Genomic DNA, 23,600 nt, shown 5'->3' on the forward strand with positions numbered 1-23,600 from the left:
TGCCTTCAGCTCAGGTCATGATCCCTGGGTCCTGGGATCAAGCCCCACATCGGGCTCTCTGCTCAGCGGGGAGCCTGCTTCCTCCTCTCTCTCTCTCTGCCTCTCTGCCTACTTGTGATGTCTGTCAAATAAATAAATCTTTTTAAAAAATGTTAAAAAAGGGGCGCCTGGGTGGCTGAGTGGGTTAAGCCGCTGCCTTCAGCTCCGGTCATGATCTCAGGGTCCTGGGATCGAGCCCCGCATCGGGCTCTCTGCTCAGCAGGGAGCCTGCTTCCCTCTCTCTCTCTGTCTCTGCCTGCCTCTCTGTCTACTTGTGATCTCTGTCAAATAAATAAATAAAATCTTTAAAAAAATAAAATAAAATAAAAAAATGTTAAAAAAAAATGAATATTCCACGTCGACTGATGGGGAGTCCTAAACACAGCAAGACCACAGAGCAAATGTGAACACTGCCCCCTCACGGTTGAACATGGCAATGGCTGCTTTCTGCCCAGCCAGCCCACTCACTTGGGGATGATTTTGAATCCCCGTGGCTGGGTGATTGGGGTTGCAAGACATAATGCTACTGATGACATTTCAAATTCAACCTATTTGGAGAAGGAAGTAAGTTAAAGAAGAATAAAGTCAAAGGGAGATTTTTTTAAGGAGTACAGAGCCCACACATTCCCATATTGTAAGGAGGATGTTGACAATTAGTGGGAAGTAGTAAAGAAAAATGTTAAGACAAGAAAATCCTAAATTGATAACATCCATCTGCTGCACTTACAGCTGGAATCTGAGTGGGAATTTCCCATCTGTGCTTTATTCTCAGCTTTAATTTGACTATAAATAAGACACATGCGTGTACATTTTGCACTGAGTGTCTTCTGAGGCCAGAAATTGTTTAAGAATGATATATATAGAGAAGTGTGTATCTGTACCATGTACACACACAAACACACACACACACTTAACCTAGAACGTGCTCATTAACTAGTCTGAGGTGTGCAGCCAATCTCTTACATACTTGGTCCTGTGACAATCTGGCACTTCGTAACTGAAGCCGTAACTGTTCACACCCTCCCTCTGCTCAAGCAGATCTAAACAGAACCTCCGATGCCCAGGCCAGCTTTCACTGAAGCCCGTTTGCTGCAGGAAACCTCAGGGCCCAGAGTCCTGGAGGTGGCCCCATTCGGGAAGCCCACTGTCCAGTCAGACAGAAGCTGCATTTGTTACTTTACATTCTTGTCTGATTCTCATTTTGACTCTACAAATGTCTACATGGACTAGCACCCCCACTTTACACGTGGGGAAACTGAGGCTTAGTGACACAAGGTAACTTGCCTGTGGTCACATAGTCCCTTATAGTAGAGCCGAGACTCAAAACCAAGGTTCAAAGTCCATGTTCTTTCCACTTTCCCCTCTGCCTTTACGTTACACCTCCCAGGGCCTCTGGGGCTATAAATAGTGGGGAGGCTGGATTTCATAAGTGAGGCCAGTCAGGCCTATAGCATAAGGAGACACTAACATCTCCCAGCCTGAGCCCTAGTATCCCCCAGGCCTCAACAGAACTCAGGTCCAGACAGGCCTCAGCTTATCACTAGCCCTGCTCTCATGGTTATATTTAGCTCTGGACCTCAGAGAGACATGCGCCAGCCCCCAAGACATGGCACACCCCCAGGCCAGGCCCACCACGGTACACAGAAAGAGAAGGATGTCTGCCTGAGCCTTTTTAGATGTGGTGTCAGCCACCTCCTGTGGGGGCTTTCTGTAACCTACTTTTTTAGCGCATACGAGACCTTGTTCTTCTTGCTCCCTGAGGGAGGAACCACAGCTGCTTTACCAAGTATTTGTAACAGTCAGCAGTGTCTGTAATACATTGCATGTGGCTATCGCTTAATAATCCTTTGTTGAATGAACAAATAAATGATCTAAGTTTATGTCAAAGAAATCTGGACATCAAAAACAGGATACACATTCCCAGAAGGATACCTTATAAATCCACATGCATTTCATTCTATTAAATCTAGTCAAGTTTATTCAAGGAATGGACATGAGTTTTCCTTATCCTTCTTCTCCCCAATTCTCTCTTCCTTCCAGATCTGGCATTAAGGCTATAGCAGGAGAAGTAGAGTGAGGAGGATCCAATCCTGAAGGCTGGCCTCTGCATGCCCCATGGGACAGCCACACACACCGGGTGATGGCTCCTGGAGTCCCTGTGTCCTGCAGGTGTCCTGGTAACAGGCTTCCTCTTGCTCTACTCACCTTCCACAGGCCAGCCGGCTGCCTGCAGAAAGCTGGGGGGCTGGGTCCGCAAACCACCTGATGAGCACTTTGAGCAGGCCGCAGAGGTGTACGAGGTGTGCACCGGTTTGGCAGCCTGGGCTGAGCTCAGAAGCATGGACAGATCCTGACACTGGAGCTTAATGGGCAAAAGCTGGTAATTCCAGATCTTACAAAAATGGAAAGAGCCGCTTTTTTACAATATAAAGGACCGTAGCAAGGAAAAGGGCCAGGGCAAGGAAAATGAGAAGCTTGTCCGTCAGCTCTCGGCGATTATATTTTGTGATAAGCTTCCGTCCCAACTGGATGGTCCCTGACATGGACTTAAACTCTTCATTTGCATCCAGGATAGTCCGGGAAGAATTGGCTGAAACAAAAGAGGGAGGGAGCCCGACTCAGAGACTGTAGAGCACCAAATCCAAAGACTTTGCCCTGCTGGCTGGGTTACCAGCAAATAACATTGCACTCTGTAGCACTTTCCCCTCAGCCACAAGCAAAGATGTGCGCAGAAACAATCCAGAGGAGCAATGAACAAGGGTATTATAAGGAAAGCACCTCTCTAGGTCCCATCCAGCTCAGAGTGACATGATTTGTTTATATACAATGTCACGGGGCCACAACTAGGTATTTTTCAATGTGAACATCACCAGGGAAAAAAGAAGAAAGTTCCTTTCCTGACCATTGATCTCAGTTTTCCAAAGCAGGCAGGCGCTGGTGAGAAGAACCACCGGTCCCAAGATGAACCTGGGTGACTGTGGCCAGGCACTCTTAAGTCTTTTTGGGTCAGAAGCTAGAAGTTACCAAGACTTTCCACCTGAGGTGCACCCTACCAGGACCCCTGAGAGTCAGATCTGCTCTTGGTGGAATCCAAAAGAGTTGGGCTGGTCCCTACCACCAGCCCCACACATTATCAGTTCTTCAGTGCTGGGACACTGCTGTAGCTTTAAAGATGTCACGCCTACGTCACACTTAGGCTCAGGCCACTGTATGAAATCTAAGGAGAGGTGCATGTGCCTTAAGGCTCACTGTGCCTAGGAGACAAATGTACTTCTGAGTATGGGTATTTGAGCCAGACACTTGGGTAAGAAGGTCTGCCTGGTAAGATTCTTCCCAAAAACGTAACATCATCAGAACATCCACAGAATAAAAATATGTTGTTAAGTGGAAGAGTGAGGTATGAAAGAGCATATGTGAAAATTTCCATTTGTTAAGAAAGAGGGGGATAAACAATATTTGCTTGTGCTATACATGCTTGGAGGAGCTCAGAGCATATAAAAGAAACTGTTAACAGTGGTTGCCCTTGGGGAGTAGACTTGATGGCCAGGGGTCAGAAGAGAGAGCTATGTCCAGGGCTGTGCAGTCCAATAACGCAGCCCCTAGACACAGGTGGCACATGAGCATGTGTTATGTGGCTAAACCAAGCTGAGATGTCCCTAGGTGCAAAGTACACACATGATTTCAAAGACTCAGTATGAGAAAAAGGAAGATAAAATATCTCAGTAGATTTTGATATTAATTACATACTAAAATGGTAATATCTTATACGTAATGGGTTAAATAAATTCATAGGTTTCTTTTACCTTTTTTAAGGTGCCTACTGGAAAATTTAAAGTTAAATACATGGCTCACATTCTATTTCTGTTGGACAATACAGGCCTAGAGGCTTTTTTCTTAATCATGTAATGCATATCACCTTTCATAAAATTAAAAGTCAATAAATAAGTAAAAGAAATTACCAGAGGAAACAGAGCAGCATTTATACAAAGACAGATGAAGGGGAAAAATAAACACACACTCGGATAAAAAATCCCTCTCTTGGCCCTTTCTCCATGCCTACTGCCATCCCAAAAAGCCTAAGTAAGAGTCAGCTCAAAAAAATCTCATAGGCCTTTCTTTTTCAACTTCATATTATAGAGAATTTTAAAGCATCACCAAAGTAGACAGAACAGTATCATGAAATGCCCTGTGCCCATTACCCATAACCAAGAACCACCAACTCCCTGGCACTCTGGTCCCCATACTACCCCACCCAATTCCAGCAAATTCCAGACACTATATCCCTTATATGCTTAAGAAAACAAAACAAAACAAAACTGTAGTCCTATTAGGCTCTTAAATCAAGCTGAATTTGTGAGCTCTAAGGAAAGGATTAAGAATGCATTCTTCTCTCTTCAATAGATTTCCCTCCTACAAAATGGGCCCTAAGAACAGCCCTCAGCACCCCAGTAGCCATTCAGCATCTGTGCACCCTTCTTACCACTTAACTATCTCATCTGTTTCTGATGTGTGTATTAACTGTGTGTGTGTGTGCAGGTGGGGGCGGGGGAGGATCCTGTCACCTGCATCAAAGCAGAAAAGCCCTCCACTCAAAGGCCAGGTGGCCTCCTATTTTGCAGATTCTCCAGGCCTCTTCCAAGGCGTGAGCCCCGCCCCCAGCATACATGTAGCAGAGGTGATCACCTGGTACTGAGCCTAAATGCCCAGGTAAATGACCCTGGGGACAAGTTGCTTGCTTTGCTTTTCCTTCCTGCTGTTTGAGCAGTGCACTGAAAAAAAAGTGGCTCAAAATTATAGATACCTTTTAAGGGTGATAATGGTATTGTGGTTTGGTTTTGTTTGTTTTTTGTTTCAAGAGTTTCTTATCTTTTAGAGAGATACATTGAGATATTTATAGATGATGTCTGTGATTTGCTTCGAAATAATCCAGATGGAGGCCCAGGAAGGGTGGGGCTGAAACAAGACTGGCCAGGAGCTAACAACTGCGTACTGTGCTCTCTGCTTTTGTCTCTTCGTGAAATCTTCCTAAACTGTCTCAAACAGTAAACTCTCTCCTGTTTTCCTATACAGACGACCCTGAAGAGGGTCAATTCTCTTCTACACTATAAGGGAGACAACATGGGAAGGCTGCTGGAGAGAACCAGGTGCTCAAGTGGCTTCTTTTGTGGCCTCTCACTGAATCTTTTAAAAGGTGCTCACAGTAAATATAACACCGGACAGTATATCACATGCTGAGGCCCTAGCAGACCAACTAGCAGCCAATACACTAAACATCTCCTCAAGCAATGATTCCCCAACCTGTCTGGTCACATGGTCCACAGAACTCAAGAGAAAAAAACAGACTGCCAGGCTCCTCCCCCAACCCTGTTGGCACCCACTCTCCAGGAGAAGGCCTGGGAATTCTGCTTTTCACATGAGGCCCTGGGAGTGCTTCTGCTGGGGAAACATTTTGACAGGGCTGTGCAGATCTTCCAGGACAACTACAAAACCAAAAAGAGAAGTAAGAGCAACACACCCCACTCTGGGTAACACCACACTGTTGAAGAAGTGAGAAGCCACACAAGTCAGTAAGCTTGGAGATGAGGCTGTGAAGAAGGGGCAAAGGTGGAAGAGCCTGGTGGCAGGTGTCAGAGCAAGGGCTTTGAGAGAAGCTTCTAACTCCAGGTCTCGCTTTACCTAGCGTCTGCATGGCTTCCTCGCTCTGCTGGACCTGCTGGGACATCATCCTGCTGATCCCCATGAGGCTCTCCGTGATGGCACTGGACGTCTGGGCCAGGCTCTCTTTGGTGGTTTTCCTATAAGTCCAGAGTGGGAGGAGGCATGTCAACAAAACCCTGGCCGCAAGAAAACCCATCTTCAAATGAGATCCCATTTTTTTTATCTATCAAAATAACATATTTAAATATCAATGATCACAGTCAACACCCGCAAAGGTATGCAGATACCATACCCCTGAAGACTACTAGTAGGAATGCAATCTGTTGCTACCTTCTGTAAAGCAATTTGGCAATACGTATTAGGAGCCTTAGAAACATTTATGCCTTTGGCTCAATAATCTCATCTCTGGGAAACTCTCCAATGGAAAAATCCAAAATGTGGACAAAGCCTTATGTCCTAAGATGTGGCCTTGTGTATTATTTACAATACTGACAAACCAGAAATGTAAACAGACACAAACAGGATTAGCTAACACAGGGGAATACTATGTACTCTTAAACTTTGTTTTAGAGTTCTAAAATAACAAGCAAATCTTTGTGCTACTATACTATGTGAAGAAGAGCAGGGCCCTATGTTTTATATACGGTATGATTCTGACTTTGTAAAAAAAAAATGGTGGGAGGAGGCAATATATCAAAACGCGTGCAACACAGTGACAGTATGGTTTGTTTGTCATTACCATTTTTCTTTATTTTACCAATTAATTACAAGTAAGCATGTATTTCTTTCATACTTAAAAAAAATTACCTATACAATAAAGTGCCAGTTTTACACTGAAAACAAGAAGGGGTTTCCTATGCAGGTTTTGCAGCTTGCCGATTGCTATCTGTTCTTTCATCAGGGCCCAGAAAGACAGAAAGACCGATACCTTTGCCTTAAGAGGTCTCCTCCCTGGAGAAGTTGTGCTTTCTCTAGATTGTCGATAGCGATTTTGCAAGTGAGATTAGCCTTTCTCCATGAGGTCTGATTGCTGAAATCAGAAGGGTCTTGCATGAGTTTCTGTCAGATCAAGTCACAGCAGTTCTTCCTTCTGGCAAGGGAGTGAGGGGGAAGGCCACCCAGGAGTGGACACCAGAGAGTCCATACCTCCGGCCACTTCCCCCTCTTGGTTGCCCCAGCAACTGCTCCAGCTCAGGCAACGACATCTCTGGTCTGGACCCTGGTGGCTGCCTCTGGGATGTTCTCCTACTGCCCTACTGTCTATAGCTATCCCTTTCCTTCCAGGGCAGCAAGAGGGAGCAGTCTGGCCATGGTACTTCTGTGCTGACAGCCTGCAGTGGTTTCAGACTTCAAACTCGCCTTGGGGGTACGAGGCCCTGCTCTGTCAAGTTATCACTAACATTTTATTGCTCTCTGCCTTGTGCACTGGTTGGTTCCACTTCTTTAAGAAATGGAAGAACCATGAAAAACAACCATGTCTTCCTCATCCCTGGATCACCAGTACCTACCCAGAACAATAGTTTCTGGCCCATTAGCCAATCAATAGGTATTATGAGAAGTAGGAAAATCATAGGAAAGTAGTTTTCCTCAATATTTCTTTTCTTTTTAAAGTTTTAATTTTTTTTCTTTTTTGAGAGAGAGAAAGAGCACGTGTGAGGGCGAGAGCAGGGTGAGAGGCAAAGGGAGAGGGAGAAAATCTCAAGCAGGCTCCATGCTCAGCACAGAGCCCTGACACAGGGCTTGATCCCAGCGCCCTGAGATCATGACCTGAGCCAAAATCAGGTGTTGGGCGCTCAACTGACTGAGCCAACCAGGCGCTCCTAAATTATTTAAATTCCAGTTAGATACATACAGTGGAATATTAGTTTCAAGTGTGCAATACAGTGATTCAGCACTTTGGTCTTGCTCAGTATTTTTTTAAGATTTGTCTTTAGACACCCAGAACAATCACGAATAAGATAAACACAAGGTATTAAGCAGAGCCCAGTTTCATGGGATTTATTCTTTCTTTACCTGACTTCCCTTATGAGAGACAACTCAAATTTGGTGAACAGCTCCCTGGGGTTAGCAGTGCAGCCTTTGTCGATGGGACTATAAAAATATTAACTGCGCCCCTCGGAGAATCAAACTCAAGAACTAGAGCTCTTGGGGAGCTGGTTCACATCAACTGTGCTAACCCCTGAGATATTTACAAAGTCAAACACAGGGCATGTGAACTGGCAGGGTGTTTTTCTAAGAGCACCTCTGTGCTTAAAACATTAAAATGAGATCTCTGCCACCAGAACAGCAATGCTATGCCACTCTACACCTGATATTTAAAAAGAATCCATTCAATTTTTGAACTGTTAGCAAGGGGGTTCTGCCGGGCCTTGTGACACAGAAATGAGTTAAACCACAGTGGCTGCCTTCAAGGGGGCTCAATTTACTGGGGAAAAGGACAAGCAAACAAACATTTGCTGAACAGTGTGATAAGCATGATAACCCAGGCAAGCACAACCAGTTTTCACACACAACTGCCTAAGTATTCATTTACTGCTGTCTCTCTATCTCCCCTGTAACTCCACATTGTGAGTGGCCATTCTCAGCTTTAAACCCATGCGAAGCCCATCTTATCTGGTGTAACTTACTATACTTTATACAAGGGGTCTTCCTGACTTAGTGTTTATAATCTGAGTATCCTTGGTGGCCAACGGAAGCAAACACCTTTCTTAAACACAGCTGTTGCTCAGCAAGGATGATGCTGGAGAATTATTCAAATCAGAAGCAAAACCAGAGACAAATACAGATCTGGCAGAGTTAGAGCAATTAACAAGTTTGAAGGGAACACCCAGGAGGAGGAGGATTAGCAGGGGCTTCAAAAGAGAACGACTTGCCTACCAGAGGACTGGGAAAGCTGATGGAGCCCTCAAATATTTTTGCCACAACACTTATGATTATGATACAAAAGTCAAATGTGAAGGGACGGGTACTCTTTCATGCTATCAGACAATTTTGTTGGAAAGTCCCACAACTCAATACCCAGAAATAGCACATACCTTAATTATACAAAGGTTAGCACACAGCTACAACAATAACCACCATTTAACATAGTATAACATTTTATATTTTGGGGTGTTTTATTTTTTAAGATAAAGTTCCATTTAAAACTTTCTAAATTTTGGTCCATCTTAAGCAGGACTTTCTCTGGTAGCAATTACCCTTAAAGAAAAAAGACCCTGCGGTGAGTGCTATGAAATGTGCAAGCCTGACTATTCACAGACCTGTATCCCTGGGGCAAATAATGTATTATAAGTAAATAAAAATTATTAATTAAAAAAAGACCCTGTATCACAAAAGCAACCTTTTGTCTTAAAATATATATATATAATATAATGGTAAATATGCTTTTATAAACTATACACAATTTGACCTACCAACAACCACTGCTGGCCCCTGCTTTGAGAACTATTGATCTAGAGAAGACACTCAGTCTGTGTATAAATGACACAATTAAATCATTAAGCCAGGTTTGTTAGGCAAACCCTTGTACAAGCCTCCCAGGGAGCCAGTGACCTAGCACAGGCCCCACCTACCTGAGCATCTGCTTTTTGTGATTCTCCACTTCCTGGAGCAGAACTTGTTTCTCTGACTCTTTGTCTTGCTCTTTAGCTGACTGCTCAAGCTCCTTTGGGGGAAAAGAGGTCTATATTAAAATAATTTTAAAACCCAATATAAAAACCAAAGAGCACTTCTCTTTCTAGGCGGTTATACAATAGCACTTGAAAACCCTTCTAAAAAAGAGAACACTTAGAGGGGTGCCTGGGTGGCTCAGTTGTTAAGTGTCTGCCTTTGGCTTAGGTCATGATCCCAGAGTCCTGGGATTGAGCCCCACATCGGGCTTCCTGCTTGGCAGGAAGCCTGTTTCTCCCTCTCCCACTCCCACTGCTTGTATTCCCTCTCTCGCTGTGTGTCTATCAAATAAATAAATAAAATCTTTAAAAAAAAATAAAGAGAGAACACTTAGGAATGCCAGGTAACAGAGAACAAACATCCTTATAAGTATATGGCTGACTTGCAAGAAAGTAAGGATAATCCTCAGGACCCCAGGGAGAGAAGGGAACTAAGAACCAGAGCGCTCAACCTGTGAGCTATGCACAGCTGCCCTGGAATGAGAGATTCACTCCTATAATCTAGGGCACACCTGGAATGAAAAGGGAATAAAAAGTTAGTAAATAGGAGCCCCCTGGTCCCACTTGGAGATAACATGGAAATACCAAACTGCTACATGTCTAAATGCTCACTCTCAAACCCTGCAGCTATTTCGTTATCGACTAGTAGCAAACAATTTGAAGGTTCACTGTGTGCCCATATTTACACACATACATTCATATATATAAAACATGTGAAAATAACAGCCTTTCAAAAATAAAAACTAAATGATTAAATCAGTGCTAGAGTGAAGGCAAAAAGATCAGCTAGGTTCAGTGATATTGCTAAAATTCTTAAGTAAACTCTTATGAAAGAAACTGCTTATTTTCACAATTGCCTTGCAAATCCCTTAAGAAGGCAACGCACCAGACCCAGACATACTACTTCTGAATGGCCAGGTTTTCGTCCAGGTTTGAAACAGATTGTCCTCTGTTGAACAACGGAAGTTGTCAGGAGCATCTGGGGCCATGTCACAGGAAAATCACAAGTCTTTAAATCCCAGCACCACAAGCAGTGAGACCAGGTGCCCCAAGGCCCACTTAGGGATGGGCAGATCCATGCACCCATCTTATTCTCACTAGGGCACAGCAGCAGAAACAGGCTATGCAAATGGGTACTTCTCACTCCAGTGGTTTTTGAGATAGCACATATACCTTAGCTGGATTCGGGAGTGCTGTATGTGCATATGAAGTGACTGCACACCTTAGAAACAGGAAGGAAGAGGCTAGGAAAAACACAGGATTAAAAAACCCCAGGAAACACTGACGATGCATTCAAGAGTTCCTTACTTTTACCTGGAGAACACGGTAGTACAGTTACTCGCACTGTCAAAATGTTTACTAAAGAACCCAGACAGCTCTCAAGCAGAGGTTACTGCCAGGATGGAGCCTCCTCATTGTTCCCCAATCTCCCCACATCTCAGCTCTGCAGCTACTCACCTGTATTCTGTGCCGCAATTGCTGAAACTTCTCTTTTACTTTAGTATTTAGTTCAGTAAGTGCACTTAATGGTCCTGAACAATCTCGAATATCCTAGGAGACATTGAAGAGGTGAGGGGAGCCTTTCTCGAGGCAATAAAATGAAATGATACCATCTGTACAGTGAGAGTTGGCTTAGACCACAACTAAGGCTGGCCTACTGACTATAATTCATCCTGATCTTTGTGCTTACCTCTGCAACACAAGCAAAAACATTATCATTTACATTTCTTTCATATCTCTTTAAATTAATTTTGAGCAGGTAATATAAAAGCATAAAAAGAAACACGACTGTCTTGACTTATTAGTTCCTAAAGTTTAACAAAACGCCGCCCGGTCAGTATAAAAAGGCTTAAAGCAGCTTGTATGTCCAAAAAGAATGGACATCCGAAGGTGATACTTAAACTTTAGATCTTTCCAACTTGAAAATCAGGATGCTCAATTCATGGCATCATAGGACAAGGTTAATTTCAACCTGATTTTACAAACCATCTATTATAAATCACACTGTTTAGAGCCATGTTCAAGGGTAGATTTAGAATTTGTTTCTGGACATTCAAAATTACTGGCGTCAAGTTTTAGAGCAGGCCTTAGACCCAGGGTATGTGGATTCAAATTCTGGCTGTAGCAACTTTTTGGCTGTGTAACAAAAAGTCACTTGAGTTCTCTCTGCTTCAGTTTCCTCATCACATTGCCCACCACACAGACATCTAATAAGAGGAGTCTTATTAGAGAGTACAGAAGGGGACTAAAGCAACTTAGATTATGTGAAAAGACAATTTTATTTGTATGAATCCTAAATTTATTTTTCTAGACTCATCCCAGAAATTCTGCAATGTGTATGAAGAAGTGAAGTTGAAGACGTTTACATGTTTGCCTCAAGTTTCCTCACTTAACTCCCTGGCTTAGTTGTTAAATCACACACCCTGGCACCACTGTAACGTTTATTCTGCGTCTGGTTTCCATGTAGAGTCCTACTGTCCTTCACTTTTTGCCACAGCTAGTTGCAAGCTAAGTCTACATCTAATGTTTGGTAACATTTGTTGGAAAGGGAAATGACGCCTAAAATCAAGGTTTAAAACTCCCAGTTTCTTTCTGCTAAATTCTAGGAACCATTTCTACATTCCTAACTCTTGCCTATGCCAACTGGTTACTGCTCTGCTGCCTTCTGCCCTTAAATGGCTTAAGGCAAAGCATCGCAATTACCCCATCTGTTCAACAAAGTTGTAGATACTCCCTAAGTCCCTTCTCTAGGCTGACTTTCCCCGTCCGGTCGCAGTCCTGCCACCATAGGCCTTCTGATTCAGGCCTTCGCATTTTACCCGATTTCCTCATTTACAAAGTTCATTTCATCGGGTGCCTCCCGTGTCAGGTAGCCTTTGGTACCAAGGGACACCACACCCTGACCAGCTGGCCAGGAAGGGGTGGGGCTAATGGCTCCCAGGACGCCACCAAATGGTGGGGAAGTTGGTGTCAGAAGGCGGGGCCTACCAGGGTGGCAGGTATGTTGTGCGGTGGTCGTCGCAGAGAAGTGTGAGGGGGCGGCCAATGAGGGCCACAAAGGGGAAGCCTGGTCAGGGGCCGGGGAACATGGGACTGTCCGGACAGGGCAAGACAACAGCAAGTGAAGGGAGGAACAGGGCCAACGGTCAAGGAGACGGGACCAAAGGGGCACCACAACGAGGTAGCCGGCCGTGGGGCGGGACCAACGACCTCAGAGACTTGACCAAGTGGTTAAAGCTCGGGAGGCAGACCACCGAGTTCATAGGAGGCCACAGGAGCCTGGGTTTAGGGATGCTGGAGCCCGACAGGGTCTGGGGAATTAGTACCTGAATAAGCGCTTTCACCTCCAGGTCGAATTTGACAATCTCTTGGTTACAGATACGGACGTGGACATCTTGCGGGGCCGCCATCTTGAGGACGCCAGCGACGGGCAGCGGCGGCGCCCAAATTTATGCGCGTTTCGCGTCGCGTTCCTTCGCGTGCGGTCTTTCGGCAGCGCCCTCTAGAGACCGGCCTGAGGCGAGCGAGGGTCCAGGCGGTAAGTCCTGGGGGATTTTTCGTGAAAACTCGGGATGGATTCAGCTTGGCCTCTTGCCGTGGTCCTAGGAAAACGGAGAAGAGAGGGAGTATCAAGGGCGTTTTAACAGTGGCTTTTCCCCATCTTATATCTAAGAGCCATTCTAATGACTCCATATTTTTTCATAAGGGGGGAAAAAAAAAGACTGGAAGGAAAATATCAATTGGGATGTCTCTGAAAGGAGGAGTTAACAATTTTTTATATTTCTTTAAATTTTCTTGTATTTTTCATATGTTGTACAGTGAATATAAATTGTGAAGCGAATGAAAAAAAAAAGAAAAATGGTATTACTACTTCTAATGTATGGAATTCAAGGCAGGTCTCTTAAAGCACCCCTGCCAGTTCAACACTTGGTCCAAGGGTTCTAAAATCACAACTGATCAAGCCACCTCCCTGCCTATACCTCTTCTATGGCTCCTGGCAGTTTCTTTTTGTGTACAGGTGTATTTATTAAATCTACCTCGCTGGAGTAGTTTTGATGGAAATAATTAAGAGCAGACCCTCAACAAATGGTGGCTCTTTTGTTTCATTTTTATTATTAAATAGTCCCAAGTTTCTTAGCTGGTCTTCAAGGCCGTGAGCTCCTCAGCCCATCCCTCTCCTGGATTCCTCAAGCTCTTTTTGGATCTGTAGCTTTGGAATGTGCTGTTCCCTTTTCTTAGAAGGCTTCCCCCCTCTCGCTCCTACCCCCATGTACTTTTGTTCACATCAGCAAGCATAAATTATGAAGACCTGAATGCCTAGCTGTGTATTTCTCTTAATCCTTCAGCCACAGCTGAAATAGGCAGTGCCCCAGTTTTACAGCTCAGTAGATGGACGAAGAGTAGATGACAGCGAAATCAAAACTGAACACCCCTGCCCCATGGTTACCTAACTTGAACGTGGCAGAGCCTTCACTGAAAGCCATGTCTTCTCTCAAAAACCAAATATAGCCCCTTGGGTAGTGTTGTACACACGGGGTTATGTAGCTTGCCCATCTGTTTCTCCATTGTTCCACACTGCCCCTTAAGGTGTTCATCATCCCGGGGCGCCTGGGTGGCTCAGTGGGTTAAAGCCTCTGCTTTTGGCTTAGGTCATGATCCCAGGGTCCTGGGATCGAGCCCCGCATCGGGCTCTCTGCTTAGCGGGGAGCCTGCTTTCCTTCCTCTCTCTGCCTGCCTCTCTGTCTACTTGTATTCTCTGTCAAATAAATTAAAAAAAAAAAATTAAAAAAAAAAAAAAGGTGTTCATCATCCCACCACACCTATCAGGCACGGTATTGCAGGCTTGGGAGTCAACCCTGCTTGACTCCTGCTGGACGACCCACTTCACATCTCTGTGCCTCAGAATCCTCCGGACGCTAACTGGTGGTAATCACAGGGTTGTCTGGAGGATTAAATGAGGTAGTACATGAAGAGCGCCAAGCATAGTGCAGCAGTGTGGCATGTGTTTAAGAACTCAACAGGCATTAGCTGCTATGACATTACTGACATTTTTGGAACGCTGCCTATGTGCCAGGCACTTTGTGCTAGGTTCTTAATGTGTGTCATCGAACTGAACTCTCATGGCAAACCTATGAGGTAGAATTATCCACATTTTACACGTGAAGAAACAGCACAGAGAGAATGACTTGCCCAGTGCAGAAAGTGCTAGTCGAAAGATATGTGCATTTTAAAATTTGGATACATACTACCAAATTGCTCTTCAGACAGTTTATATCCATTTATAGTCCCACAGCAGTGTGGTACAAATGCCTGCTTTCCCGCCAACGTGCTGTGTTAACAAATACTAAGATTTTTAAAACTTGCATTTCTTTTATCATGAATGAGATTGAGTGCTCTTTGTATTTACTTTGCTCACTTCTCTACAGTGTGGTTGTTCTTTTTCATACCAGTTTCCAGAAGCTCTTTATATAGTAGGAGGATTAGCCCTTAGCTTTTTGCATAGACTATAGAATTTCGACTTGCCTTATGATGGTTTTGGCCTTAAAGAAGCTTTTTTTAAATTTTTATTTCACATAGAATTTGTCGATCTTCATTTATGACTCCTGGATTTGGGATCCAAGTTAGAAAGGCCTCCCCATCCCCACCCCATGGGTTTTAAAGGAATTGCCCACATTTCCTTCTGTTATTTGTTCATTTATACATTTTGAGATACATACTGGCTTACTGTGTGAGATACAGAGCCAACTTTTCTTTTGCAGAGTTTCCTAGTTGTTCCAACCCTGTTTTCTGAGGAATCCATCTTTTTCTCACTGGTTCTGGATGCTACATCTACCATAATAAATTCTTACGTTTTAATCTATTTCTAAACCTTCCATTCTGTTCTGTTGGCCTATTTATGGACCAAAATGACAGTTTATAGTTTTACGGGTTTTCATGTGTTTGGTTTAAATGCCCAATCTTTTTCTCCTCCCAGCATCTCCCAATTATTTTTTCCCCTATGAACTTTGTGGGTTTTTTTTTTAACCCCATTTATATTTTTTGAGATAGCATTACATTTTTAATATAATTTTGAAGACTGACAGCTTCATGTTGTTGGCTGCTCTGGTTCAAGAACTTGGGTCTTTTTTTCCATTTGTTCATGTCTTCTTCTGTGTCCTTCATGTTAAAGTTTTCTTTATCTAGACCTTGTACATTTTAAGTTCATTTCTGGTAATGTTTTAAGACTAAAATCTTTTCAAGAAACGGACATTTTTCAGGTCACTCAAAAGTTTTGGATCCTCAGATGGAAGCTCCCTATTTAGACACATGACCTTGGGCCCCTTTCACATCTGGCTTCTTGCTGGAAATTCCTATGTAGCTGACAGTTTCCACGCAGTTTTTCTGCAGTAGTTAAAGAAAAAAACATAGCTCCTTTTTTCTCCACCCTCCAACATGCTCCCTTCTAACAAACAGACCCAATTCTAAGCCCTCAAGCTAGAGGCCATCTTTGAGGAATAGATGTACAATGTGGTGACCCACACTCTGACTTATTGCCAATGTTATTTTGCTTTTATCACCTTTACCCTCAGATCCTGAGATGAGCTTTTGGTTACTACATCTGCTAGTTTTTGGCTTGAGTTCTGTTTCAGATTCTAAGCCTATTACCTTCTTCATACACAGATATCCATGCAAATATTACTTGTGACCTGGCCTGGTCCTTTAGGAGTATGAATTGTCTCTGAGTGCAGGAGCAGACTGGAGTTTGAATTGGGACTATCATATAAGCTGGGTCTGAGGTGAGTCCCCTTATCTGAGTCTATTCTCTTTTGTAAAATGGACATGGCCATCCACCTCAATGCACCGTTGAGAGCTGAGTTACCTGACAGAAAAGCACCTAGGGGGTGTCATGAATGCCAGCCACTCTAGCCTTCTAGACTTCCTAACACTCCTTCCTCATTATAAACCTTTCAGCTGGGATATTAAAACATTTCCCAACTTTATGTCTTTCTGGCTAAAGGGCTCTTCTGGTTCTGAAAGGAGGGGCAAGTGAATGACCCATTGAACTGGGTGCTACCCACAAAATGTTGTTTCCTAAGGACTATACTGACCCGGCTCACTCAGCTCCTTAAAAGTTCCCAGACCATGATGGAGACTCCTGTGAGGAGTGGTCTTGACGGAGGTCAAGTCCATGAGAGGTTATCTCCAATTTGCTTTCTGACAGCCCCAATGTCACCTGAATGAAGCAAAAAGAACTTCAAGAATCCTGGGATGTCATGCACACAAGCCTGTCAATTCTTCTCTTGTATACCCTACCGGATGTGGTTCCTGTGTCCTCGCAAGTATCTCGGCAATAATATACCCAGAATCCTCTGCATGTGTAACAGCTCTTGTCTTATTCACATGCTGTCTCCCCTCAGCAAACTCGGAGCTCCTGAATCTCTCTCTAATCTCCTTATAGTCCAGTGCCTAGCACACGTCTTGGCAGAGTATATGCTAAACAAATGTTTAGGATTTGAAGGAACACACTGTTCAGTGGTGTTCACTCAGGTCCCCTGACATAAGACTTTATGTATATGGAGACACCTGCGTGGCTCAGTTGGTTAACCGTCTGCCTTCAGCTCAGGTCATGATCCCAGGATCCCGGGCTCCCTGCTCAGTGGGGGAGACTGCTTCTCCCTCTGCCCCTTCCCCTGCTTGTGCTCTCTCTCTCGAATAAATAAAATCTTGAAGAAAAAAAAGATTGTGTATATGCCCAGCCTATCTCAGAGACTTACTATGAATTATTAAACACATAACAAATGAGGAGAGACTCAAAACAGTTTATCTCCCTTGCTTACCCAATCAAAGAGGAAAAAATACCTGTAAACTAAACTGTGCTCCAAACTATGAAGAATGCAAATGTTTTCATCAATAAGTAATTCTCCATAATAGCTACATTTCACTAGAGTACTGAAAAATCAGCCCAAAGTATCCAGAATGTTAGTTCTTATGCCCTACACCAGGGAGAGGGGCACCACAAGCCACAGCTCATGGCTGTCTTTAGTCTGGAATTTCTTTGCAGTGGATTATCTTGCAGAAAAGCAGATGGTTACCTTGGTAAGCGACAGAAAAGCAACAGAGAAAGGGAGAAAACATGAGGCAAACAATTCAAAACCTTTTCATCTTTTTTTATTTTAAATTACAAAGGATGTTGCATACACTGATGAATCTGTATCTGACTAGAAGTGCTGAGGGGTTGGAAGGTGACAGAAAACAAAGGCAACATTTGAATTGCCTTTTCTTCTGAAAAGAAAAACTGCACAACTATTAACCAACATTTAATAGAATAATTTTTAAACAGCTCATGCGTCAACAAGATAAAATTCTTTCTAGACAAAAGACAAGACTGAATCCAATAAAAAGTTTCATAGCTCCAGTTGGGGGAATGGGGAAACAAAACTACAGAATATTTATGATAGCATTACAAACAGGATCCTACGCCACTATGCAAAAGAGGTTGCCACATTATATGAACAAATGCTCTGAATTCTTGCCCTTCCGCTCTTCTCTTGTGACTTCTTATGTGCGGTCAGCCCTAGTATCATTGTTAATCACAAATGCTAAGATATAGGACAAATCCTAGGGAAAGAAGGTAAAAAAAAAAAAAAAAAAGCAGGCAGTAGAATACAGTGTCATAAAAATGTGGTGGAAAGGCAGATACAGTACACACATACACATTTCTGTTATTTGGTTCCGAAAAAAACACAGGGCGAAGGGCAAGACACAGTAATCAGTCCCGCTCCCATCCGCCCAGAATTTAATTAACTACACCATTGTGTTTACATTGTTATGAAAGAGGCAAATCTAGTTCACCCACACTTGGCACACTGAAATACCCAACTCTGATGTTCTTCACTAGTCACCAAGTCTTCAATTCCAGAATATTACTTGGAAGTAGTTTTAAGGTTCTACTCCCTCACTACTACACCCTAACCTCTCTTTTCTAAAGAAAAATGGCAATTTGGCATAATTCAGTTCCTAGGTGTAATTTCTACAATTTTCGGTCAGTTTACTAAGCACGAGGATTATGCTTCAACACATAATCCCACTTGCCTATGGAAGTGTAAAACTGTCAGTAGTACATTTTCATCATCTTTCCCCAACATACTTATTCCTTAAAACGAAACAACCATTCCTACAGTTGACATTCATTGTTACATCCCAATGTGTTTGAAATATTAAAAAAACATGGAGTCATCTTCTCATAATGCCCTTATTAAGATTACAAAGATTACAAAAGAATCCACAAGTATTACGGCACTGTGTGAGACTTGTCATGATCTAAGGGAAGAACAAGACTGCAGTTCTGTGCAAAGTTGTGGAAATGGCCTCAGTTCCATGGGAAATGGTATTCCACAATAGACTTCACTAGAAGGATAATTGAAACCTTTTACTTTAACACTGAAAGCATAATTCAATGCATTCTCAAAATTCAAGTTTCAAGATTTGGAGAGATGCTAACATTCTCTTACATAATTAATTAGAAAATACTTGAACAGAATTGTAGGAAGACTATATAAAGAAAGGGAACATAAGCTTTTGTTAATTCCTGCTGAAGGCAACTTGAATTTGTTTCTTAGAAAGTTAACTAAATCTTAGCAGCTAAAATATTTTTAAATGTATGGAATAAAGAAAAGCACATCCATTCTTGACATTTTGGTGAATAAACTAACAGCTTTATTAATGAAGGCAAACATCAGATAATTGTATGAATATTATATATAAAAAAAGAAATCCAAACTAACAGCATTGTATTTCAAAAGTACTGTACTTCTGTTTCTTTTAAAGAGACTAGTCATCTGTTTTATAAAACAAACAAAACGGGTATTCTTCTCCTAAAAAATTCTGGAAAGATGAAATAGTCAATTTCAAGCTGATGGACTGAACACACCTTTCTTTAAATGCAGACTATTGCTAAGAAGCAAATCAAGTCAAGCATCAGAAAGAAGATGTCGGACAAATTCATGAAAGTCAGAAACAAGGGATGTAGTGAAATGACTGCTAGTCTTTCCCTCTCTGGTTTAAAGACCATTCAAAACTGGTCTTTCATACAAATATAAAATAACTATAAAGAGAGGGAATTGGAAACCATACCCATCTGAAATCCTTCATGATGTTTTTATAATTGCTCTGATTCTCTTACCAAAAAGGTCAAAGTGAACGGTATAGGAATTGGAAGGGAATGAAGACGTTAAGTTTAAATGTACAAGTAAGGCACAATATAAAGCCACATCATAATCTGTCATGAAGGATATAGGAAAGGACAAGAATCATACATGGTACAGTAGAACAAGCAATCATATTGACTGAAAAAGTGTGGCGCCCAATTCAAAACTCAGACAAGATCTTAACAAGAACAACTGGACAGCATGCTTTCATATGGAGACAAACTCTATAAAGAATCCAGTGTATCTGTAATGAGGAAGAACGTTTTTTGTTTTTTGTTTTTTTTTCAATCATAGTAGTACTAGAGTCAAAGTTTATAATTGCTTTTGGAACAACGGGTTTATTTGAGGTGAATTCACAATGCCTTCACTTAAAGTAAGATTCTGGACTTCATTATGAGCTATCTGTATACCATGTATGAACACAGAAAACCTTTAGAGAGCTCTTCTCTAATGATCTTCACCCAAAAATACATGCCACAATTTTCAAAAACAGAACATGTACAATTGTTGGGGTTTTTACGTTACCCTTATAAGATTTGTTTGTGTGATACACTAAACGTATATATTTTAATGACAATAGAGGAAGCAGATTATTACTGGCATTAAAGTACAACCATTTCTAGACGGTTTTAAATGCCACAGAGTCCCCTGGTTAAAATGTAAAGCTGCACAGCTTGCCTATGTCATCTTGATGATAAAGTTAAAACAGCAAGAGGATTTAACTTTCACTCTACATTTTACTGCCAGGTTTTTATTTAGATCAAGTATCGCTGCAGCATTCTGACCAGCCCAGATTTAGCAGCAAATGGCAGGAATCATATAAAATGCAATTTTTTTTTTAACAAAGTGCTTTTCTAAGATATACATACATATATAAATAGGTACAAAATAAAGTGTCAACATTAAAAAGCTCAACTATTTAAAAGCTTTTAACTATTTAACTTAAGTAGTACATATAAAACACTGAAATGCAAGGATATGGAATCTACTAAACAGATTCAAAGTCTTTTTTTTTTTTTTTTTTTTTGAAATGCAAGACCAAAAAATCAAATTCTGGTTTGCAGACAGGAAAAAAGTATCAAAAACCAGAATTCCTAACAGAGCAGCTAGAAAGGGGCAATTTTATAAACCTCATCAGCTGAATCTCTATCATGAAGTGATTTTCACCTGATTGCAAAACTGCCACATTTTGGGACATGTTTCAATTTACTAAACACACTCTGTCAAAACTTCATATACTTCCAATTTATAAGCCTGTGCTTTGCCTTCTCCCATCTAAAAAGGAAAAACTTTAAACAATGAGCTTACATTCTTTTAAACCATTAGCTCTGAGCTTATCATCTGTTCAGCATGAATGCACTAACCAGGTACATTTCCACCAAGCACACAGGAAAATCTTGTGCATCACAGTTCAGCTAAGGTGTTAAGACAATCCTTCTAGAAGTTTCCTTTTCATGATGTCAAAGAAGCATATAAGCAACATTGTTCAGTTGTTACTGTGTTTTAGAATCAAACTTTATAAGCTATAGCTTCATATGCTAGGCTTACAAGTAGGGGAGTGGGGGAGAAGGGATAAAGTAGAAGAAAAGAAAACACACTATAAAGACAAAATATAATTAAAGAATAAATTCTCCAGGGGGTAATGGAGAAACAGTTGGAGAAACAGGTAATTTCCCAGCAGCTAGGTCTGAAATTTTTGGTATTTTTTTCTGGCTAGATAGGATCTTTTTTAAAGTATAGTTTTTAAGCCACCAGTTTTCAGAGTTCAAAACACAAGATCTGAGGATCAAACAGTAAGAGAGACAGAATGGGAAGGTCTGTGGGGAAGGTTTATAATGCTGCCTTGACACAAAAAATTTCTCATCAGAGGTAAAGCTTTAACACAGTTAAAACACTGACTAATGAAGCTGTTTTACGTGAGCAAAAAAGAGCACCTAAAAACTAAATGTGTTAATATTTCTCAGTTCTAGAAACTATAGAAGAAGAATAAGTCACATGTAAGTTTGAAGAAGCTAGTTTGAAAATACCTGTACAAAAATATAAAAATCTATAAATTGTTTTTGTTTTAAGCTTGTGTTGATCTTTGAAAATATTACATGCACAATAATACATCAATTGGAAAAGTGGCAACTAAAGAATTAGAGATTTTTAGCTTTTTTTCTTTCTTTACATATATATATATACATAATACAATAAAAATAATCTGTATTTTGGTTGTTTGGTGGAAGTATACTACAATAAGCTAAATAAACGTTTTAATTTTCAAGGTCAAAAACTATTTTACCAATAGCTTACTAAAATGAAATATATTAAAATTTCCTACAATTAAGTGCAGAAATAAAAAGACTTACAGACATCTAAATGGCCACCAACTTATCTACTATGGAAGCGAACTAGAGGAACAGCAAAATAATATTTGTGTGTGTGGATGCTCCTTCTGTAGATAATTGGACCCAAACAGAAATAAAATTCACAGTTCAGTAAGATCCCTAACCCTGACCTTTTCATTTTTCTTTTTTTTTTCTCCTTTTTTTCATACATTCATACAGTATCATGTAAGCTGTGCAAAACTTTACTTAGACTGGCAGTTTGCCATATCAGTTGCATTTGTCTTTGGTACAAAAAATAAAACAATCGCAATAATGTGCAAGTATTTGTCTTCTTCCGGTCAAGTACCGAAATATGAGTTTTCTAGAGCCATCTTTTTTTTGTTTGTTTTTTGTTTTGTTTTTTATACAATACACAGACTCTGTGGCATATATCTACATTTCAACATAGTCCTATATACATTCAAAAAATTTGAAAAAGAGTTGGAACAAAAAAAACATTTAAACCCCATAATTTTTCCATCTATATATCTTGTGTTTCCTCATTAGGGTTTTCATCATACAAAATATTACCAGTTTTATAGTTTCCCCAAAATACAAGGCACAAAGAATATGCTTTTTTTCTTACTTGCACAGACATTATATATATATTTATATATATTTATATATACCATATTGAGCTCAGAAAATGAACTTCTAATATGGCACATGGGTGTGAGTGCTGGGTTGTGCCATGTACAAGTGAGATTAATGTTTGTGGAAAATTAGAACAAAAGGAATAATTCTAAAAACAATCTAAACTGACTGTTTAAAAAAATGCTTCCTCAATTTTTTTGTGTGGTTCAGAGCATAAACCTGCCACAATATTTGGCTTTTACTAATGTCTTCACTCCTCCCAAATGTTTTACTTTAACAGATTTTTGCACTCTGTATCTAAACATTTACTTAAATGTTTGAGTTTCGATTCTGATGACAGTAGCGGTTTTAACCATGGTTTATGCTCTGAAAATGCAATAATCAAGTATTTTGGATCATGCTTCACTTATGCTACTTAGTTCTTAAAACAATGTAACCTAATCATAAATGTTTACATAATGCTAAACTGACATGCAAAACAGAATGAAAATTTACAAGGAATAACGTGACAAACACAGACATTTCTGACCAGTGGTCCAATGAGGCTGATTACACTTTTGATGTTGGTATCCTTAGTCCTACAAGGCCTCCAGTGGGATTGCCTTCTGCAGTCTTCTCTAACACTTGGTTAACAAATTCGGAGGTTTGCCCAGCGACTGGGAGACCTGAAGAAAAAGAAAGGCAGCACACTTAGGCACAGAAATGGAGAGGGCATAAAAGGAAGGTGAGAAGGAGGCAGATCTGAGGGTCAGGCGTGGCCCCCAGCTTGATACTGGTCCCAGCCAAGTACTCAGCGGCTCGCTACTGCAACCCAGAAATTAATTCTACTCACCAGATTAGAGCTTGCAATTTTTAGATTAGAAAGGTCAAGCCAGGAATGAAGAATGGTTAATCAACATTTTAAAGCGTGGTAGATGACAAGCAGCAACAGTCCAAACCCAAACCCCAGAGCTGTCAACAAGCGTCGTTCCCCAACTGACCACGTCCGCCCTGTTCTGTAAGCCAGTCTCTTCCGACTGCTCCAGCCTCAGTGCGTCCCATGGGTGGGCTTTATCCACACAACTGAAAACACTGACTTGATGTAT

The 23,600-nt window shown here is 41.4% G+C and overlaps 2 protein-coding genes and 1 long non-coding RNA gene across 6 annotated transcripts in view; 1 reads left to right on the forward strand and 2 right to left on the reverse strand.

The window, feature by feature from the left end:
• Positions 1 to 395: 395 nt before the first annotated feature.
• LOC111140812 (BCL2 interacting protein 1) lies at positions 396 to 12,898 on the reverse strand. 2 transcript variants are annotated; one of them, XM_022493001.1, is made up of 6 exons: positions 12,692 to 12,893; positions 10,824 to 10,916; positions 9,270 to 9,361; positions 6,626 to 6,727; positions 5,716 to 5,834; positions 396 to 2,629 (listed from the first exon to the last, which is right to left on the reverse strand). In XM_022493001.1, exons 1-6 carry the CDS (start codon positions 12,773 to 12,775, stop codon positions 2,433 to 2,435), a joined length of 687 nt encoding a protein of 228 aa, XP_022348709.1. In that variant the 5' UTR covers positions 12,776 to 12,893; the 3' UTR covers positions 396 to 2,432. The 2 variants fall into 2 exon arrangements, with proteins under 2 accessions (XP_022348709.1, XP_022348710.1); XM_022493002.1 differs by lacking the exon at positions 6,626 to 6,727 and having other exon boundaries at positions 12,692 to 12,898.
• LOC111140813 lies at positions 12,862 to 16,971 on the forward strand. Its single transcript, XR_002640169.1, has 3 exons — positions 12,862 to 12,903; positions 16,026 to 16,141; positions 16,567 to 16,971. It is a non-coding gene; the product is annotated as an uncharacterized LOC111140813 (long non-coding RNA).
• Positions 16,140 to 23,600, reverse strand: part of LOC111140811 (CREB3 regulatory factor) — a 54,094-nt gene continuing 46,633 nt past the window's right edge. For 2 of the 3 annotated variants that reach the window (XM_022492998.1, XM_022493000.1), the window contains exon 9: positions 20,559 to 23,180. In XM_022492998.1, coding sequence (XP_022348706.1) covers positions 23,065 to 23,180 — 116 coding nt within the window. In that variant the 3' untranslated portion in view covers positions 20,559 to 23,064. Of the gene's footprint in view, positions 16,579 to 20,558; positions 23,181 to 23,600 lie in introns of those variants that run through there. The other variant, XM_022492999.1, reaches the window with a different exon arrangement.

The sequence above is a fragment of the Enhydra lutris genome, unplaced genomic scaffold (assembly GCF_002288905.1).
Source record: "Enhydra lutris kenyoni isolate GAN:26980312 unplaced genomic scaffold, ASM228890v2 scaffoldscaffold5, whole genome shotgun sequence".
NCBI classification, from domain to species: Eukaryota; Metazoa; Chordata; class Mammalia; order Carnivora; family Mustelidae; genus Enhydra; species Enhydra lutris.